This window comes from Candoia aspera, chromosome 1 (genome assembly GCF_035149785.1).
Source record: "Candoia aspera isolate rCanAsp1 chromosome 1, rCanAsp1.hap2, whole genome shotgun sequence".
Taxonomy (NCBI): Eukaryota; Metazoa; Chordata; class Lepidosauria; order Squamata; family Boidae; genus Candoia; species Candoia aspera.
In genome coordinates this window covers 10940122-10960536 of record NC_086153.1, presented here as the reverse complement: position 1 = coordinate 10960536, position 20415 = coordinate 10940122, and the positions used below count along the sequence as shown (strand labels likewise).

Genomic DNA, 20415 nt, shown 5'->3' with positions numbered 1-20415 from the left:
TCTGCCCCATCCTTTCAGTCCTAAATTTCTCTAAATGGACTTTCCATCTGATACAATTCGATGCCCCCTCATGATGTCAAACCCTGGATTTTGCAAGGCAAATGAAGCAAATTTTGCAAAGAAAAATCAGCTATATAATCAATGCTGTTCCCTGATATTTTGTTATTGATATTTTTTAATTGATACTTTGTTCTGATACAAACAAATGAATGTGTGTTGGAGGAGGGAGGGAGACATTTACATTGCAAATCACATTTCTGTAATTCTAAAATGCACAAATCCTGCATTATTTGACAATGAAAAATGAAGTATGGGGTGAGCATAAAATAGGTACCCTAATCAACAACCGTTCAGTGGAATTGCGATACGCATCATACATTTTGTTTTTGGTTGCCATTAATAGGGTCACATTACATCTTAAATGCAATTACAGATATATTTCTCATCCCAGAAGCCCCTAGCTCAGAGGAGAAGTTAGGAATCTGAAGACCCAGAACTTACAAATCCCTTTCATAGAAATACCCCAAGAACCTTATCTGACCTCAATTGTCAAGGATTGGTGGCATAGGTTGCTGTAATTTTGTAGCAGAAAACAGAAAAAATGTAATGTAATGTAATGTAATGTAATGATGATGATGATGATGATGATAAAAAAACAGGAAGGAAGAAGGAAGGAAGGAAGGAAGGAAGGAAGGAAGGAAGGAAGGAAGGAAGGAAGGAAGGAAGGAAGGAAGGAAGGAAGTCTTACTTTTTTGGAGCAAAATTCAGAGCACCTCTCCACTGTCAAATTGGAATGTATCAATGAGGCTGGCAAGATGTTTGTTAAATTTTCTGGTACTTTAAAACATCCTCGATAGATAATATTTTGCCCTGCAAAGAAAGGCAAGAAGTTTAGCCTCTCACTACAAGGAATGTGCACACACAGACAAACACACACACGCAGAGTATATTTCCCTTCTGTGAAGCTACACACAATCCCTGATTTCTAGCTTGGCCCACCTGCCTGCTAAAAAGCTTCGTTTGAAATTAAATCCCCCTCTGAGGGAGGCAACACCATTTTTTTTTCCTTTGAAAATGTCCCTTCTATTCTATCTCCTCCTCCTCCTCCTCATTCTCCCCTGCAAGGCTTTGAAAAGCTCTTGATAAAAATTGGCAAAGTTGCTCCTGTTCTCTCCCAGGAAAGACCTGGAATTTCAATGATTTGCAAAACAGCTTCAGGAAGCCCCCTGTGTATTTGTGTGAGGGCCCTTTTACCCACCACACTTCTTCATGTGTATTCCTTTTCAAAGGCGGGAAGATTATTTCTGCTTTCAAATACTAAACAGATTTCTACTGTGATGGAATAAAAACACCTAAGTCCAGGGGGATTCCATTTCCAAAAGTCTGAAAAGTTTGAATGATATTCAGTTAAATAAAATAATGTGCCTATGAAGATCTGCCAAGCATCCTTGAAAGCTGGGAGACTTTAATGAAGGAGGAACCCAAGGATTGTAGAAAGACGTAATGTTGTATGTTTCAGTTTGACTTTTGTCCTTTAAAAGGGGACTGGATAAATGCATGGATGACAAGTCTGTGGAGGGTTGTTGGTCTTGAAGAAGCAGAACTACCTGTGGGTTGGAGGCAGCATGCCTCCAAATACTAGTTGCCAGGGTGACAACAGTGGAAAACAGATGTGCGGGGGTCTCCAAACTCCAAACTCTTCAGCTCATCGACCCCTTCATGAAGTTTCAGATTGTTTATTGATCCCCAAACATTTATTATATGGAAATAATTTAATAAATAGTAGTTTAACTAATAGTACTACAAATAGCAATAATAATAATAATTGACACCTTGGATAGTCCCATCGACCCTTGAGGGCGATACTGACCCACTTTGGGGAACCCTGATCTAGTACAACCTTCTGCAATGTGGAGGAAAACCATTTAAACCATCCAATAGAGATGGTTCTTCATAAAAGCCTCCAGAGATGGAGAACCTGCAACCTCCATGACTAGGGTCCTGCTTACAACACCCCAGTGGGATCTGCTTGGCTGCTGTAAGAAACAAATGCTGGAGAACTAAGGTAGACCTCAGCCTGATCTAGCAGGACTATTCTCATGTTCTAACCATGGTTTATGGCCTTTGTGTATTGGACCAACCACATAACTGTGATTTATTTCAATGAGCATTTGCTGCCTTTGTACCAGTTTTTGATCCCAGTTACTGACAGGAATTTCTGAATGGTAGGGTTTTATTATATTTTGTTCTGCCGTTCTGATTTTTAAAAAAGAGGATTAATAAATTAGTCCATTGCTAAGGAAGCATTGCCAGGAAGTAATATCAGAGGAACAAAACATTTATCAGGGCAAAGCAAGATTGTGCTTGTTTTCCAAGTATTTTGCAATGGGTCGAACTCCCCAAAGTGACTGATGCTAGAAAAATATATGGGTGAGAATAAACATTGTTGATGTAATTAAATATAAATGTAATACAGGTAGTCCTCACTTAACAACCACAATTGAGACCAGAATTTTGGTTGCTAAGCAAAGCAGTCATTAAGCAAATCTGACCTGATTTTACGACCTTTTTTGTGGCGGTCATTAAGCACATCATTGCAGTCATTAAACAAACGGCGTGGTTCTCCATTGATTTTGCGAGACTGAAGCCAGCTAGGAAGGTCAAAAATGACGATCACGTGACCACAGGATGCTGCAATGGTCATAAATGTGAACCAGTTGCCAAGCACCCAAATTGTGATCACGTGACCGCGGGGACACTGCAACGGTCATAGGTGTGAGCACCAGTTCTAAGTCAGTTTTTTCAGCACAAAAAAGTCTGAACTGTCACTAAATGAATGGTCATTAAGTGAGGACTACCTGTATAATTAAAACAATTAATAAGACATACACATTAGCTTTTCCTTCCCAACAAATTCAAAACTACAAGGTGTTTGTAAGTTTTTCAGACCCTTAGCTTCTGCATTTCCAGCAAAAAAAAGAGAAACCCTGAAAAGAACTTTTTATTCTTGATCGTTTGGCTTTTAAGTGAAGTATTTAAAAAGGTTTCATTAGAGAAAAGGCAGGCTTCAGGAGATTCTACCTCCCTTGTTAGAAAGTTCTTAACCAACTGATTTTATCTGATGAATCAATTAACCTTGATTAAATCTGCATATGAATGGTGACAAAAATGCATTTTTTTTTAGATAAGGTGCAGAACTGCCACTTCAAGACAGAAGGGGAAAAGTCTGATAGAATGGGAAAGTGCCTTTTGGGATACTACACTTCCCTTTCAGAATATGTAAGTACCACTATTAAAGACAGTTTACAAAAAAAAAAAAGGTTCCCAATTAATTGTGGTATACTTTTAAAAAAATGCAGAGACTGCAATTATGCAGCCAGATATTTTTGATTAAGCTCCATTGAACTCAGTAGGCTTTATTTCTAAGTCAGTTAGAATAGGATAGTGATGTCAATCACTTAATCTTCTGCCCGATTAATCAATTAAATGGTCCAACTATTTTAATCAATAATAATGCTTTTTTTTTCCTTTTAGGTTCTCACAGAGCACAAGTGGTATCTGTGGGTTTTTGTTTTTTTTTAATCGGTTCAAACATGTCCAATTCTCAGAGACTGCTTGGACAAGTCCCTGCAGTTTTCTTGCCAAGATTTTTCAGAAGTGGTTTGCCCTTGCCTGCTTCCTAGGGCCAAGAGAAAGTGACTGGCCCAAGGTCACCCAGCTGGCTTCGTGCCCAAGGTGGGACTAGAACTCCCGGTCTCCCGGTTTTTAGCCTGATCCCTTAACCCAGTGTTTCTCAACCTTGGCAACTTTAAGATGTGTGGACTTCAACTCCCAGAATTCCCCAACCAGCACTCCACTCCCACATCCCCAATACTGGGAGCAAATAAATAAATAAACAAACCCTAAGGCTGCTTTCAGACTTGGAGAAGTGTTAGCACTGGTGCAAATTTGGGAAATGGGCCAAAAAGTAGGTTAGACTCGGCAGGTTAAATGTCCTTTTTATTTGCAGAAGCAACAATTTTAGTGTTCCTTCTCCACAAATAGCATTCATGGGGAGCTATACATCTGAGCAAAATAAGAATGAATCAGAGATTGAGACATATTATTCCTCACTCTCTCTAACAGAATAACTACAGAAGAATGAAAAAGAAAATGTTGTTTTTCTTTAAAAACAAAAAAAGATGAACAAATCTACTCTGAATGCCCTATTCATTGCAAAGTTAACTCTTATTCGTTACAGGTATTTTTCGGAATCTACCATTTTTTTCTTTTGCTTGGTCCCTCTGTCTGTCTACCATGTTTTAAAGTCATGTCTTAATGCATACTGGGGGCAGGGGCAAAATGCCCCATAATTTAGATCACAGCATCCATAATTTAATTTCAGAGCATCTGCCAGCATTCTAAATTGATGCAGAAATTCTGTACCAATACCAGTGCAATTTTCTTTCTTATTTTATTACTATAACCCCACCCCTGCAAACCACCCATAATCAGGGCTGGGGATATGGAAATGGCTGAAATTACTGTGTTACCAGATATACCATCTCTGGTCCTTGACAGCAGGGAAAAAAATTCACAAGGTTTTTGGCTCTGTCACCTAACTTTCAGTAAGGACAAGTTGAAAAAGTAATTTTTTTGCCAGATCATATTAGCTAGATTTCCCAATCTATGGCTTCTTGTGCTCTGAAAATCTTAAAGCAGAGATGCAAAAAGCCAAGCCTCTAAGCTGCTTATATCCCACCAAGATTCTTTTGGCAGCCCCTAGAGTCCCCCAGAATTAACCAGCTAGTTGAAAAGGTAAAGACAGGTTCACATAGTTTTCTTGGCAGCCATAAATGGGCATCCTATTGCATTCGTCTGTCATTTCTTGGAAAGACATGACGATTGAAAAGGGAGGTCCTCCACTTAGAGGATATTCTATATTTAATACAGTGAAGGTCACTTGTTGATTAGCATCTTACTCTGAATAAATCTTATAAACATAGCTCTTGGACTGCAGACTTAGTAATTTGATTTAGATGTAGAATCTTTCCATTTTCAGAGGTCATCCAATATTTTTACAAAGCAGTTTCAATGCTTGGCTAGAGTTAGGGCCAGGAGCTAAGAATCATTCAACAGAGTCAGCTGATGGCAAGAGGAAGTCCTAATTGATATGTCTTTAAGGTCCTTCCGTATCAAAGTGAGTCAATGTGAGCTTCAGTGGGGAGACAATGCATGACCTTTTGGAATTGTACTGATGCAGTGAATTAAGAATATACAGCTCAAAATGCAACCCCACCACCATCATTCCTCCCAGTTTCATCCATCTCCTGCACCCATAATAGAGATGTAGAAGTAACAATTGTTGGGGATTTTTTTCCAACCATAAAGCCTAACCTTCTGCTCAGTGCAGGGATCCAGTTTAGATCCGCTTTGAAAAACAGTGTCCAGCCTCTGTCTGGATATATCCAGGGTAGAGAACTTATCACCTTCCTAAAGGTGTAGAGAACTTATCACCTTCCTAAAAAAAAAGTTCCACTAAGGTTTTTTTTTTTAATTTTCCTGATGTGCACTTGAAACCTGCCTTCTTTTAAGTTAAGGCAAGTTCCGTGCTCCACATCAAGAGCACTGTTTGTGTGTGTGTGTGTGTGTGTGTGTGTGTTGATAGCTGCAGTATCTTATACATTAATTTTACATCCACCCTCTCCTCCTGAAGGAAATATGGTACACTCAAAACAACTTATAACATTTGTCCCTTACATGTCCTGTAATGTTTGACAGGACAAAAATTCATTCCCACAAGGGAAAAAAAACTTTCCTTTAGAAAATGAACTTAGGTGTCCTTCTCAAGAGATGTTGTTGTTTATTCATTCAGTCGCTTCGGACTCTTCGTGACTTCATGGACCAGCCCACGCCAGAGCTTCCTGTCGGTCGTCAACACCCCCAGCTCCCCCAGGGACGAGTCCGTCACCTCTAGAATATCATCCATCCACCTTGCCCTTGGTCGGCCCCTCTTCCTTTTGCCCTCCACTCTCCCTAGCATCAGCATCTTCTCCAGGGTGTCCTGTCTTCTCATTATGTGGCCAAAGTATTTCAGTTTGGCCTTTAATATCATTCCCTCAAGTGAGCAGTCTGGCTTTCTTTCCTGGAGGATGGTTTGATCTTCTTGCAGTTCAAGGCACTCTCAGAATTTTCCTCCAACACCACAGTTCAAAAGCAACGATCTTCCTTCTCTCAGCCTTCCTTATGGTCCAGCTCTCGCAGCCATATGTTACTACAGGGAACACCATTGCTTTAACAATGCGGGCCTTTGTTGTCAGTGTGATGTCTCTGCTCTTAACTATTTTATTGAGATTGGTCATTGCTCTTCTCCCAAGGATTAAGCGTCTTCTGATTTCCTGACTGCAGTCAGCATCTGCAGTAATCTTCGCACCTAGAAATACAAAGTCTTTCACTGCTTCTCTCAAGAGATACTCTTGGTAATTTTATCTAGATATGGTCATCTTCTTCTGCTTTCCAAACAGCCAACATAACTCCCTATTAATTCCAAAGCATAGCAAGACCTCAGTTCTGAACAGTCCGTTTCTACTTCATGATCTGCCTCTAGAGATCAAGAAAATGGGCGGTGACGAAATTGGATGAATAAAATTGAAAAAAAAAAAACAATTCTTCTGCAGATGAGACCGAACATTTAAAAAAAAAAAAATACAAAATGGAGTTTGAAAATTGGGGAAGATCCCCAAGGTGTGGGGGAGGGAGAGGTGGAATTATACCTGCACATTTTTCAAATATTTGAGATTTGGAAAATTAAAAAAAAAATTGAAATAGGGACATAAGTCTGTTGGAGGTCTAGTGCACTTCTTTTAATGCTTTTTGTTCTTTTCAGCCCAACAAAATGTTGGAAAGAATTTAGATAGAGGACTCTGCGTGCTTGTTTAAAGTAAAAAACTGTGACTGCATGTTTGTACCATTTGCTGCTTAAGTTTGACCTAGGGGGTTCTGAGCTCTGCAAAAGAAGTGGGGCAAATGAGACAACAAAGCCTATGGATGACTGATTTTCCATTCATACTAGAGATGATATATTATTCAGTGAGCCATTAATATTCATCAGCTATATTCCTTACGGAGAATGGTTAGTCATACATCTGTAATGTTCCAGGTTACTCATATTCCATGCTTAATTTGGCTATGAAACCTTCCCCATGCTTTCGGAAATGCTCTTTTGATAGCCCAGAGTTATCAAATTGGAAGTCCTCTTGTGGAAGGTAGGCCATCTTGGGAACATCTTGGCCTTTGTTCCCAAGATGGCCTACCTTCCACAAGAGGACTTTGGAATCTATGCTACCCATGGGACAACCCTGATCATATTTCACCCCTGTGATTTTGAAAATGAGAGGTCATTAAGGAAGCACGCACTTGGTTGCCTTCCCTATTGGGAATAAGTACTCACTTAAGAAGCTTACATCACTTACGTTGTTTAATCCCTGCCCATGATTCCTCCACCTGATAAACAGAGAGCCTGTTGATGCCTCCACAGAGGGTCCCTTTCTCCCCTTTACACTCATTGTTGCACTCTTCCTGCTTCGCAATATTCACCGGCAGCTTGTTTCCGCAGTAGCATTCTGCTCCATATTCCAAGCCAGCGTATTTATAAGCCCTGGGCAAAACCAAAAACAACACTGTTCCAATATAATCCTGGCACCCTACAGCAAAAACAAATATTGGGTGATATTCAACAGGAGAGAGAAAGACCTGGGAGTTGGAGGTGGGGGAAGTCAAGGGGAAATGGAAAGGAGAAAAGTTGAAGAAGGGAAGGTAGAGAGTCCAAGGAGGACTCCACTGGATCAGGCCAAGGTCCATCTAGTCCAGCATTCTGTGTCCGAGAATGGCCAAGTACACTCAGGCAGCTCATAAGATCAGAAAATAGGATAATAACCCTCTTTCACTGTGAAAGATCCCAGAAGCTAGTATTCAAGGGATGGTGGCCATCAACAACCAGTCATCAAGACTAGTAGCCATGAATCACATGATTCTTTTGTGAAGGACCCCTCAAGCAGACATTGTACCCAGGGCCCCCTTCCTCTTGACATCAGCACTGGCTATATTAATCAACACTTGCAATACATGATGATACAGGTCCAATCAGACTAGAATTTGAATTCCAAATAGCATTCTGCATAGTGCTATTAAAGCCGCCTATATGATATGCACCTTTGACTGAGGCCAGCAAACACAGTTTCGCCTTACAGAAGCACATTTTCAAGCAATATTGCCTAATATAAAGAAATTGTGTTTTTCAGGTAATATAACACATTTTTGTGTCCATTTTCCTTGCATATATTTGTGGGTATATAAGTATATGAATGTGTGTGTGTGTGTGTGTGTGTTTATATATGAATACGTGCATGCACAGATTATCAAACATATGCATTACTACATTCAGAAAACCACAGATTTCAAATGAAAATTGTCTTCTGGAACATGAGTTATTTTCAAGAGGCAACATTTGCCACATTTGCTACATTCACACAACCACCAAGCCAGCGAAAGTGCCAGCAGCTGCATATATACCACACATGAAGTTTGATGATTTCTAACCTGAATTAAGTTTACTATGGCTTACCAATGTATTGCAAATCCATCCTGTTTAGACAATGTCTCATTCAAAGTATTGTACAGAACCCAGGAAAAAAAAAAAAACTTAATTCTGCAACCTGGTTAAGCATGTTGTGCAAATGTACTTTCAGGCTTGCAAGACTGATGTCAGCCTTGTGAGGTAGTCCAGACAAGAAGCTCACCCAGAAGTACTACCTATATATTTACTGTAAGGTTGCATTAACAGAATCTTGCAAGTCTGAGAATATATCTCTCCCCCCTCGCCTTTACAGTCCAAGAAACTGGGGAGGGTCCCTTCTGAGATGTTGGCACACCCACTATCCAGCTGCAGGGTCAGCTGCCTCTTATCTGACCATTGCCTGGCCTGTGTCTCTTCCTCCTGTCCCCCAAGGTCACTCCTACATACCATTTCATGCTGAGTCAATATATACAAAATAGGCTAGAGTGGTTTGTCCATCCCTATCTGAACACTATGGGAGAAAGCATGCCCAGGAAATAAAATATTTCCTTTTTTAAAATTCTTTTTTTTTACCTCTCAGCACAGGCTTCTTGGCAATGGGAAACTGTCATTTTTCTCAAGTCGTAGAACACGGCTCCTTTCAGGGTCCTTTTTCTTGGGTCGTCGCCAAAGCATCCAATATAAGTGCCTTGAGCACATGAAAATATTACAGACAGTTAGAATCTTGAGAGTAGAACAGCTGAATACCAAAAACTGAGGTTCTCCTTCATAAAGAACAGCCTAGCATTCCTCTGATACAATATCAACAGCATCATGTTCTGCCAGGAAGAACCAATAAAATATGATTAAGAACTAAACTGCATGTAACAAAATATGCGGCACTTTTACCTCACCTTTTCCTCTTCGGCCTCTTCCTCGTCTTGTGCAGTATTAGCTTTGAGAATTTTTGTTTTAATTCTCACACATGATATTATTTATTCTTTATTGAATAGTAACAGAACATGAGTCCATGCTCTGAAACTTATTGAAGGTAGATCTGTGACCAAATAAAAGAAGGATATGTTTACACAATGTGGAGATAATATGGGATTGGTGGGGGTGACAGCCACCATCTTAGGTGACCTTCAAAGAAGACCAGATGGAAGATCAGGCTCCAGAACTACCTCTGGAGGTGATCTGGTGCAACAGTGGGGAATGATGACCATTCTGTCCCACTTACAAACTTTCTGTGGGATTCTACTCTGTGACTGTAAAAATACGTTCACGCAACACATTAGAATGAGTTCAAGACAGGTTAGTTAGCTTGAGGGTCAGCATCTTTTGGGAAAGCCAGCCACTTCTTGGTGAAGCAGTTCCAAACCATGATTCATTCAAAGCATCATGGACGCAAAGAACTCTTTCAAGGATTGGCAGAAAGTTACTAGGGAGGATCCTCAGACATATCTCCAGGATCCCACAAAGTAGGGGAAGCCTCCTATTTCAGCCCTCTACCAGTCTTAAAAAAGCCCCAGAGGCTCTATGCTGTCCTGTCCATCTCCAGGAGGAGAGAGTCTGCTGTGCAGAACAGATGTAGCATCAAGAACAGCAGCATTCATAAAAAGCCAAGATGACGTCAAAATGAGAACAAGTGCATCATGATGTCATCGCACAAACATCTTGATTACATAATTGCATTGTACCACCAGATGCACATACATAAGTCACATCATTTATGTGGTGGTGTCAAGAAGCATGTCTGGGCCATCAGCTAGGAGGAAATAGAGGAGCACTGTAGGGGTTGTTGACCAGGGCCAACTGAGTGAGACATCACTCAGCTCTGGCTGCAGTGCTATCCTGTTTTGAAGAAAAGCCTTTTATAGTCACAGCAAGACTTTACAGGCACAGCAAGACCTTTTTGCCAGCTTCTGAGCATGCTCAGAAGTGTCCTTTCCCCCTGGAGCAGAGTTTCTCAACCTTGGCAGCTTTTAAGATGGGTGGACTTCAACTCCCAGAATTCTCCAGTGAACTAGAACACACTGACCTAGAATGCAGGATTGTTGCTCCTGGGCACTTCAGAGAACTGAAGCTCAATGGCAGAACACCCATTTTGCATACAGAAGACCCTAAGATCAATCCTGTGATTCTTCTGCTGAGATTTTTGTTCTTGTCTAAGACCAAAGAGCACTGTTGCAAGTCAGTATAAACACTATCAGGCTAGTTAAACCACTGGTGTGACTGGCATGAGGTAGCTGCCTAGGTTTCTGGGGACTGATCCCCAAAACACCCACGTAGCCCCTTTTTTTCTTTTTTCAAATGTATTTGGTGCTCTAGTAACAGCACTGCACCACGTGGCAACGTTCGTGTGGCTTTTAATGCACTATTTTTCAACAGAGGCATCACTGGCTAGTCTGATGCTGAAGTAATGGCTTAGTGTTCCACCTAAATTTCAGTTCCATTCTCCCCAGTGTCCAGATGTTCTCATCTCATTTCCAAGGACTGAGGAAGGATTTTGCAAAGCTTTCATTCCCCCCCCCATTCCTTTTTATGCATTCCCCTTGGTTCATCCTGGTAGGATTGGATAAGATGAACAAGTGAGCAATGCTCAATATACCATCAGTGTATTAGGAAACATCCTTTTTCAGATTTTTTTAGTCGCTGAGTAGAATGTTCCACTTATTGCAGTTTTTATGATGCAAAATCCATTCCCATATCTACCCTGATGTATGGTCTCCCCTCCCTTGGCATTTTCCCAATGAAGAAAAGCAGATTGTTCCTTTGAAATCCACAATCTTGCTGGCATTATTATTACATCAGGAACCTCAACCGCACTGCTGCAGCCCATGGGAGGTCTGTTTCCTACTGGAAAGATTTCTCCCTATGCCTGTGCTCAACTTCAGCATTTCATTTTTGTTTGAAACTTTGACCATTTACAATCAACTTTCTCTCTTCCTTTCTAAATGTTGACTGGCATGTTCATGAAGCTTCTCATATCAGTTGTAAATTATTGAAATCCATTCCCTCATCCTAGTCAGACTTTAAAGGACACCTGTTTAGAGAAAGGAGTCAATCCAGATTTTGGAATTAACCAGAGAAACAAGACAAGGGACCAGGACCAGGACAGAAAGCAGAAGTCATTCAATTTCTTCTGGCATTATTAAGGTTTGTCTGCAGCGTTTCTCTGACTTTGACATGTTACTTGGAAAATCTTCAAGCAATGCAACATTTATTTAAAACCAATCTTCCTTCATTCCCCCTTCTGTAATGCAAGATTAAAATGAAACCATCAAGTTTGCATCTCCTTGATAAAGCTTCTGAATTCAGTCTTGCCAACTGTCAGGCAAATGTAGAGAAAAGAAGGTAGAGAAAATCATACATGGAGAAACAAAGGCTACCCATTTATTTTATTTCTTGTGAAAGGGCATGAAAAGAAGTGTTAATTATCTATGACCTATGCAAACGCAAGTGCTGGGGGGTGGGACTTTTAGGCAGGTGAAAAAGTTCACCCATTGTATAATGTGCAGCAGCAGCTCTGAACACTGATCAGCTGACATTTTCTGTAAGACTTCAAAAACTAAATTCATGTGCATTATTATAGCACTCTATCATACCAACTAGAAAAACGTAGCGCTCAAGAATATCCCTTTTCATTTAAGCATGCGTTGTAAAAGCTTGGGGAATGGATAGGTTGATGGTTCATAAAGGCTCTTTTCCTTTATTTAGCTGCCTTCTTGGGCTTTTTAGAAATCTCTTCAACTGCTTACATTACCCTATCAAGGATCTGACAGTGACACAAATGTGCAGAGCGCTTTCTAAAAGCACAGCTAAATTTTATCTCATTGGTTTGAATCACGGAAGATAAAGACATACAAGGAAATCTGAATCACAGAGATTTGATGCAAAGGGAAGCCACTGCATACTGGAAGGAAGACAGGAAGGCAGGAAGACAGGCTAGCAGTAGAGGTTCATTAATCTGGATTCCTGCCCAGATCAGAATTTAAACTTGAGGGGCTTAGCAGCCTTTTTCAACTTTAAGCCCACCAAGATTAAAAAAAAATGAACAGCTGGATTTTTCCATGTGCAGGCAACACACCCATTTTTTTAATGCATGTGTGTAGGTATGAAAGGATAAAGGGGATCAAACCTGCTGTTCCTAATATCCTAAACTGCTTTACAAACCCTGTGGAGAGTCTCAACATTTAATCTGCATAAACCTTGGCATCTGCAGAGGTATAAAGCAATGTACATCTGACTCTCTTAACAGGTAGCTCATACCTTCCCCAAAGTCGATTCTATGTTCCTTTACAGCAGCAGAATCAAGAAAGTCAAGATGGCAACTTCTAATAATTATGGCTGCCTTCTTGACTTTTTTGACACACACACCCCTTCCAGGATGCCTCTGTACACAAGCTTTTCAGACTTAACTGGAGACCTTGCTTTCTTATTCATTTTTTTTTCATTATTTCCTGTCTTGCATTCAGTCAGCTTCTGTACAGTCTCTGAACGAAGGCTTTTCACAGATGGATCCAAAATAAATCACTCAATCTTCAGCTGCTGTTGTTTTGCTAAAAATAACCAACAGAATCTACATCTCTCTCCCTTTGAAAAAGAAAAGAAAAAAAGAGGAAAGAAGCAACAACAACAAAATCAGCAACGTAGGAGGAAAAGCTAGAACTCTTGAATTAAGATGTTGAGACAAGGTGAATGCTATGTTTCTTTTGAAGAGGTGAACATTGGCAATTTGCAAACATGCAATTAGGAAGTTCACAAGCTGTGAACAGACACCCACAATAACCTGCTAAAAAGGTGGGAGTTACTCTCTGAGCTCCATTTCACAGGTCTGAATTATTTTTTTTTTGTCCTTTGCAGCTGCAGATTCCAAGCCATCTGGGCTTCATCAGGTTGTTGTTGTTGTTGTATAGTGAGGTAGATGGAATATTGTGTTTTACCCTCCCTCCCTCCTGCCTTAAGTTAGTATTTTTAATTAAGACTAATAATATAACAGGCTTCTTAAGATGCAGGCAGGCCTGCTATGATATTTTGAGCCTCGTTCTCTCACTACTTCCAGGGCTCATACAGATGTTCACATCTGTGCTGACTTTGCCCTTTGGCTTACCTAGGGGGCAATAGGTGGTCCATTTTGGCTGATCCAGAAAAGCTAAGCAGAGTTGGGCCTGGTTTGTGCTGGGATGGGATACCAACAGGAAATGGCTGAGCTGTGGTCTAACTTGGGAAGTGGAAAAACATTCTGGAGGAAAGCAGTTGCAGGCCATTTTTCTGTTGCCAGTGAGCACTGCAGGGAGGGTGCTCAAAGGAGGCAGAATGTTGGGACCCATCCAGGGAATGAGAACCAACCTCTTCTTGGGATAATTTGTTGCATTATTGAACTGATGCTGCCAATTTTTCTAACATTCCCTCAGAATCTGCCTTCTTGTCACTGACACCCATTCTCTCTTTAGTTCTGTGGCCAAAGGGAGGTTTGAACCTGGTTCTCTTTGGCCTAACTCCCCTGCTTTCATCACCACACTCTGCAATCCTGTGGGAAGCCATGGAAATGACCTTGGAGAAGGCATCCAGAAGCTGTCAGGACAACAGGTGCAGAAGACACATGCATTAAACCTGGGGAGGTGTATGAGAAAGGGACTGGCTCCCCTCTGACTCTCTAGGGCAGCATTTCTCAACCTTGGCAACTCTTAAGATGTGTGGACTTCAACTCCCAGCATACTAGCTGGGGAATTCTGGGAGTTGAAGAACACACATCTTAAAGTTGCCAAGGTTAAGAAACACTGCCCTACAGTATAAAAGGGAAGGAAGGGACAACCCAGACAAACTTGCAAGATTCTGTTTCTACAGGCTATCCCAATAAAGTATAGTTCTAGTCATCCTGTAGAGTCAATTTTCTGGTCTGTCTACAGGTAGTCCTCACTTAATGCCCACAGTGGAAACAGGAATTTCAGTTGCTAAGCAAAGTGGTCATTAAGCGAATCTGACCCAAGTTTACAACCTTTTTTGCAGCGGTCCTTAAGCGAATCACTGTGGTCATTAAGTGAACCACATGGTCATTAAGCAAGTCACACAGTTCCCCATTGATGTTGCTTGACAGAAGCCAGCTGGGAAGGTTAGAAATGGTGATTACGTGACCATGGGATGCTGTGACAGTCATAAATGTGGACCGGTCGCCAAGTGCCCAATTGTGATCATGTGATCGTGGGGACGCTGTGACAGTTGTAGTATGAGCAAAAGTTGTAAGTTGTTTTTTTCAGCACTGTCGTAAGTCTGAACTATCACTAAGTGAATGGTCATTAAGTGAGGACTACCTGTACTTATAGGGCTGACAAGTTCTATTATTTAGCCTAACTTACCCCATGCAGCTGTTGTGAAGGAAAAATGGCAGATGGTGAATTATGAGCCACTCAAAGGAAATGTGAGCTATAAATGAAATGATTTGCTCATCTTGTTTTTGGTATCACCATCATCATCATCATGCTTTAATAGCTATTCAATGTTAATTTAAATTTTGATTTAGATCTTTATTGATTTCTCGGTGGTGTTTTATATTTTGTACTTCATGTTATTGTAAGCCAACTAGTGTGCTTTTGTAAGCAGAAAGATGGAGAATAATAAAAATATTTATTTATTTATTTATCAAATTTGTCACCGCCCATCTCCTCCAAACGGAGGGACTCTGGGCGGTTTACAACATAAAGCAATAACTATATAATAAAATTCCAATATAAAATATAGACTAAAACAATTTTAAAAACTACCAAATATAATAAAATCCCAATGGCTATGGTCTCATTCAGTCCTTGCGTAGGAGGGGCAGTTCAAGGCACTAGCCAACCCCAAGTATGACTATTCTCCCTGCCCCAAGCCTGATGGCAGAGCCAGGTCTTCAATTCCCTCCGGAAGGCTAGGAGCAATGGGGCTAATCTCACCTCCGGGGGCAAGATGTTCCAAAGGGCAGGCGCCACTGCTGAGAAGGCCCGCCTCCTAGACCCCGCCAGATGGAATTATCTTATGGACGGGGTCCGCAGCATGCCCTCTCTGCATGACCGGGTGGGACGGGCTGATGAAGCAGGGAAGAGGCAGTCCCTTAGGTAACCTGGTCCCATGCCATGTAGGGCTTCAAAGGTGATAGCCACAACACCTTGAATTGGACCTGGAAGCAAACTGGTATCCACTGCAGCTCATGAAGCAAAGGTGTTATATGCGCCCTTCTGGGGGTGCCAAAAATCGCCCACGCGGCTGCATTCTGGACCAGCTGAAGCTTCCGGATACTCTTCAAGGGTAGCCCCATGTAGAGCGCATTGCAGTAGTCTATATGGGAAATAACAAGGGCATGAGTGACTGTCTGAAGGGCCTCCCAATCCAGGAAAGGGCATAACTGGTTCACAACATGAAGCTGTGCCAAGGCCCTTCCGGCCACGGCTGCCACCTGCCATTCGAGCAGGAGCCGTGAGTCCAGGAGGACCCCCAAGTTATGCACCGGGTCAGTCTGGGGCAGTGCAATCCCATCCAGCACTAAGGATGTTAAATTCCCAGATATGGAGGAACCCTTAACCCACAGCCACTCCATCTTGCCAGGGTTCAGCTGAAGCCTGTTGTTCCCCATCCAGGTCCCCACAGCCCCCAGACACTCGGAGAGGGTGGTCACAGCATCACTTACTTCACCCGGGATGGAGATAAACAATTGAGTATCGTCAGCATACTGATGATACCTCATCCCATGGTGACAGATGATCACCGTCTGTGGCAAGATAATAAAAATATTATTAGCTTGCCACAGAAGATATGGCAAGGTATCTGCTTCCCCTTTCAGAAACACTTCTGCAAGGTCTAGCACAAGCTTCAAAACCAGATTTACCTTTGCTTTTGGAGATGTGCTTCAGTGTTTTTGCTCCAGAAGCCAGGACGGGCTCTTGATCATTTACAAATCGGAGAAACCAGCGCCTCCGTAATTGTCTCAATTCAGAGTTTCTGGAGATCAGCCACCGCGGCCCATCTTTCTGGTCTGATGGGGATCCATAGACTACATCCATGTTCACGAGAAGCTTAGAAGTCAAGTGAGGCATCTGCACTGGTCTACTATCTGCATTTGCATCCCCCAGCAAAACCTCAGCGACTGGTAGGCCCTGATTCCTGGAGGTCCCCCGGGAGACTTGCTGCAGAACTAAGCGGGATCTCTGTAGGAGGAGAAGGCTGCCTGCCATCAGATAAGCTGCTGTGAGGAAAAAGAGCAGAAATTGGGTCCTCCGAAGAAACTTCTGTGGTCTGAAAAAGGATTTGGCCATACCCTTCCTGGGAATCTGTGCCGTTCACACCCTTAGAACAGCTTTGAAGCCAGATCTTGGCTTCTTCCTAGTTCCTCCCATCAGTTCATCTCATCATCTTAGAACTTTTCCTGTCTCAAATATGCTTTCTTCTGCAATCACCGCTGGGCATGTCGCCATAGTTCTCTGCACTGAGGAGGCTTCAGAGGACCAGAACATCTGGTCAACTGTTCATGAGCATCTTCTTGATTGTGGCCCGTCACACTTGGAAGACTCCCATCCCCAGATCTGTAATAAAAAAGCAGTCTGTTGAGTTCCAGTTGTCAATTTGTTCTCCTAATCTGTTCCATTCCTCTTAGCTAAAATTTTCTCCATCTGTAATTTACCACAGTCTACTGCTTTCCCAGTCTAAAACAATAATCCTGCAGAAATGCTGTATGAGACACTGGGTAGGACAGAAACAAAACAGAGATCTTCAACTGGTTCTAGGTCATCTTCCCTCTGCTTTCTCTGAATTTAACCAAGATTCACACCAAGAAAGTTTGGATGATAAGAAATTTGTTCTTTCGGCAGCTGTGGTACTTTCATTTCAATGCCTAAAATAGGAACCATGAAGAAATGTATTTGGTCCCTATTTTAAACCGGGCTTCATAACCTATTTTGAGCCAAGGTTATACTTGGATTTTGGGTGGCCAGCCAAGGGATTAGTTCCAAAACATAGGCAAGGCCAGGAAAAGTTAAAACTTAATTTAAATTAAAACATAACTAAAACTGAGGAAAATTAATTGAATAGAGTTGATAGGATTGTTCCCCACGTATTTAACAATTATCCCCTTCTGGAACATTAAAATTACATCACTGCCAGTTGTTTCAAGAGCTCTGAGCTGCAACCAAGTCTTGGATGGAGATGGAGGCTGTGTGTTCCTCTTCTAAAGCAAAGCAGCCTAATTTGCATTCCTAGGATTCATAAATCAGAATGTAGTTGTCCATATTTCACATTCCTCCACACTTTCCATTTCACTTCTCTCCCGAAAAAAAAAGTGTACAAGCATCCATATTTTAGGCAGATATTGATACAAAAATGAGTGTTTGGGGGGAAATGCAAATTTTAGAGAGTAAAGGTGTATGAAGTGAATGCAGATGTTCAGACCTTTTCTTGAAAACTCAAAAAATATGAAGAACAGTTTTACGCTTGACCTTATGCAAACTGACACAAACTGGAAATAATTGATCTATCCATTCCTAAAGCAGTAAATATGCCCTTGTGCCAAGCCCAGTTCCTGATAACTGAATCCATGTAGTTTTCTTGGAAATAATATAGAAATGGTTTGCCGCTGCCTTTCTCCAGGCTGTTTTTTCAACTCCCCAGACTAGCCAATGGGGATTTTCGGAGGGGCTCTCATCCAAGTACGAGCTGAGGCTAACTCTGCATAGCTTCCAAAATCAGCCAAGGTCAGATAGATGTTTCCACCTGGTGAGGCTTGTCCACCCCTACATGACTATAACTAGAGTTGAGCCAAAATTGTCTGAGTCCATGATCTTCCAATAAGTCGACTGCTATATTTCTCCACAGGCACAAAAAGGCAGCCTATTTGCAAACTTTTTTCGCTAAATACTTCCCTTGTTTTGCTGGAGGTGGATCCATTTCTCCCATAATGGCCTGGAATCAGGCTAAAGCTCTGCTCAGACCCTTCCTCACCCTCTGGAAGGCTCAAAGTGGAGAGAGAAAGGAAGAAAGAGAAACACAAGTGACTTATACCTGCTTAGAGGGAATTCTGCTCTGAAGGAGAGCTTTGCACATGTTTACAGGGATCTGAGCACAGTGGCAGCCAGACATAGAACCCCGCTTCCTTCAGATCCTGGATCATGGGGATAGCTGAGCTTACACTGCCTGCTCAGAACCACTTCCCCCACTGTGGGTTTGCTACAATGCAACTCGGTCTAGACTTCTGTGCTTTTGGCTAATAAGCCTTTCGCTGGCACCTGGGATACCCGCAAGAGTATAGCAGAAATCCAGTGTTTGGAAAACCCTGTTTTTTTCAGTCCTTTCTCCTCTGCTGTTGTATGTTCCTTTACATCCACCTCCAGCTCACCAGGTGCAGGTAGTCCTCACTTAACAACCATTTATTTAGTGATGGTTCAAACTTACAACAGTGCTGAAAAAACCTGCTTACCACCAGTCCTCACACTCATGACTGTCGGAGTATCCCTGTGGTCACATGATCACAATTTGGGTGCTTGGCAATTGGTTCACGCTTATGACCTTCGCAGCATCCCGTGGTCATTTGATCGCCATTTGCAACCTTCCTTGCCAGCTTCTGGCAAGCAAAACCAATGGGGAACCACATGATGCACTTAATGACCATGTGGTTCGCTTAACACCCTCAGTGATTCGCTTAAGGACTACCGCAAAAAAGGTCATAAATTGGGTTGGTTTCACTTAGCGACTGAAATTCCAGTCCCAATTGTGGTCATTAAGTGAGGACTACCTGTAGTTCAGATCCCTTTCTAAGACCTGGGATAGGGGTCATATTCTGTACCCAGCTCAAGCCCTTCACATGTTCAGACAAACACTGGAGTGGGTTTTCAGCTCTGGGAGGATGCAAAATGACATTCAGACTTTTTGAGAGAGTTATTGCTTTTCTCAGCATCAGAGGGGGGGAAAACCCATAATCATGCAAATTCCAGGGCCTGTTTAAACAGTAACGTCTTCGTAAATGCCAAAAGAGAGGAGGCTGTTCAGATATCAAGGGAAATTATGTTGCATAGGAGTTAAAGGACCTGATTAAACAAACTATGTAAATTCTATGTAACCTACATGCATTCACACACTTACTCCAACCTCTGCCCCAAATCCATAAATAATTATAGCCATTCTCCCATATATACTTACTGTAAATACCAATGTCAGATGCAGAAGGCAGAGAAGAAAAGTTATATAGAGATAACAGGTGGTTATGCTAGTGGCCAATAGAGCCTAGGGCATATAGGAAACCACCCTATATACCAACCACAAGCCCCTGGTGATCTTCATGCCACCCTACAACAAGTGTTGTAGAGCCTTGCTGCTTATTAACGAAGTTGTGACTCTTTACCAAAAATTCTACTTCCTGCCTTCATTCCACAGCGCTGATTGTGTTCCAAGATTTGTCAACAATGAATCAAAAAAGAGACAGTCCCACCATGTGCAAAAGGTCATTTGTGAACTGAACAAACCATCCGTCTTTCAGCCCAAAACAACTGTCTTTTTCAGGAGTTATCAATATTTGAAACTATTAAATCTCAAAACTTCAAGAAAACTTTGAGACAATAACTTGTCCACCTCTGTTACTGATTACATTATGATCTTTTGATGTCTATCCATAATTCCCACCCAAAGGCACTTCTTTAAAATATGCTCCCTCTTTGAGAATTTTCCTTTATGGATGATTCCTGGATGGTTCCTGAATGCTCATGTCAGCTGCAATGCTCAAATAAACTAGCAAAAGGCAAATAAACTACCCAAAGGTTGAGTGGCTTGTCTTTAAAATAGTAAGGTTTATCCAGAGTATCCACACAATATGATTTTAAAAAGTCAAGATGGCAGCCATAACAGTGAGGTTGAAGCTCTGC

The 20415-nt window shown here is 41.7% G+C and overlaps 1 protein-coding gene across 1 annotated transcript in view; it reads right to left on the bottom strand.

Moving 5' to 3' along the window:
* Positions 1–20415, bottom strand: part of WSCD1 (WSC domain containing 1) — a 61811-nt gene that overhangs the window by 19051 nt on the left and 22345 nt on the right. Inside the window, exons 2-5 of the mRNA XM_063297363.1 lie at positions 16398–17091; positions 9128–9242; positions 7452–7636; positions 749–870 (exon numbers count right to left, since the gene is read on the bottom strand). Coding sequence (XP_063153433.1) covers positions 749–870; positions 7452–7636; positions 9128–9242; positions 16398–16824 — 849 coding nt within the window. The 5' untranslated portion in view covers positions 16825–17091. The remainder of the gene's footprint in view (positions 1–748; positions 871–7451; positions 7637–9127; positions 9243–16397; positions 17092–20415) is intronic.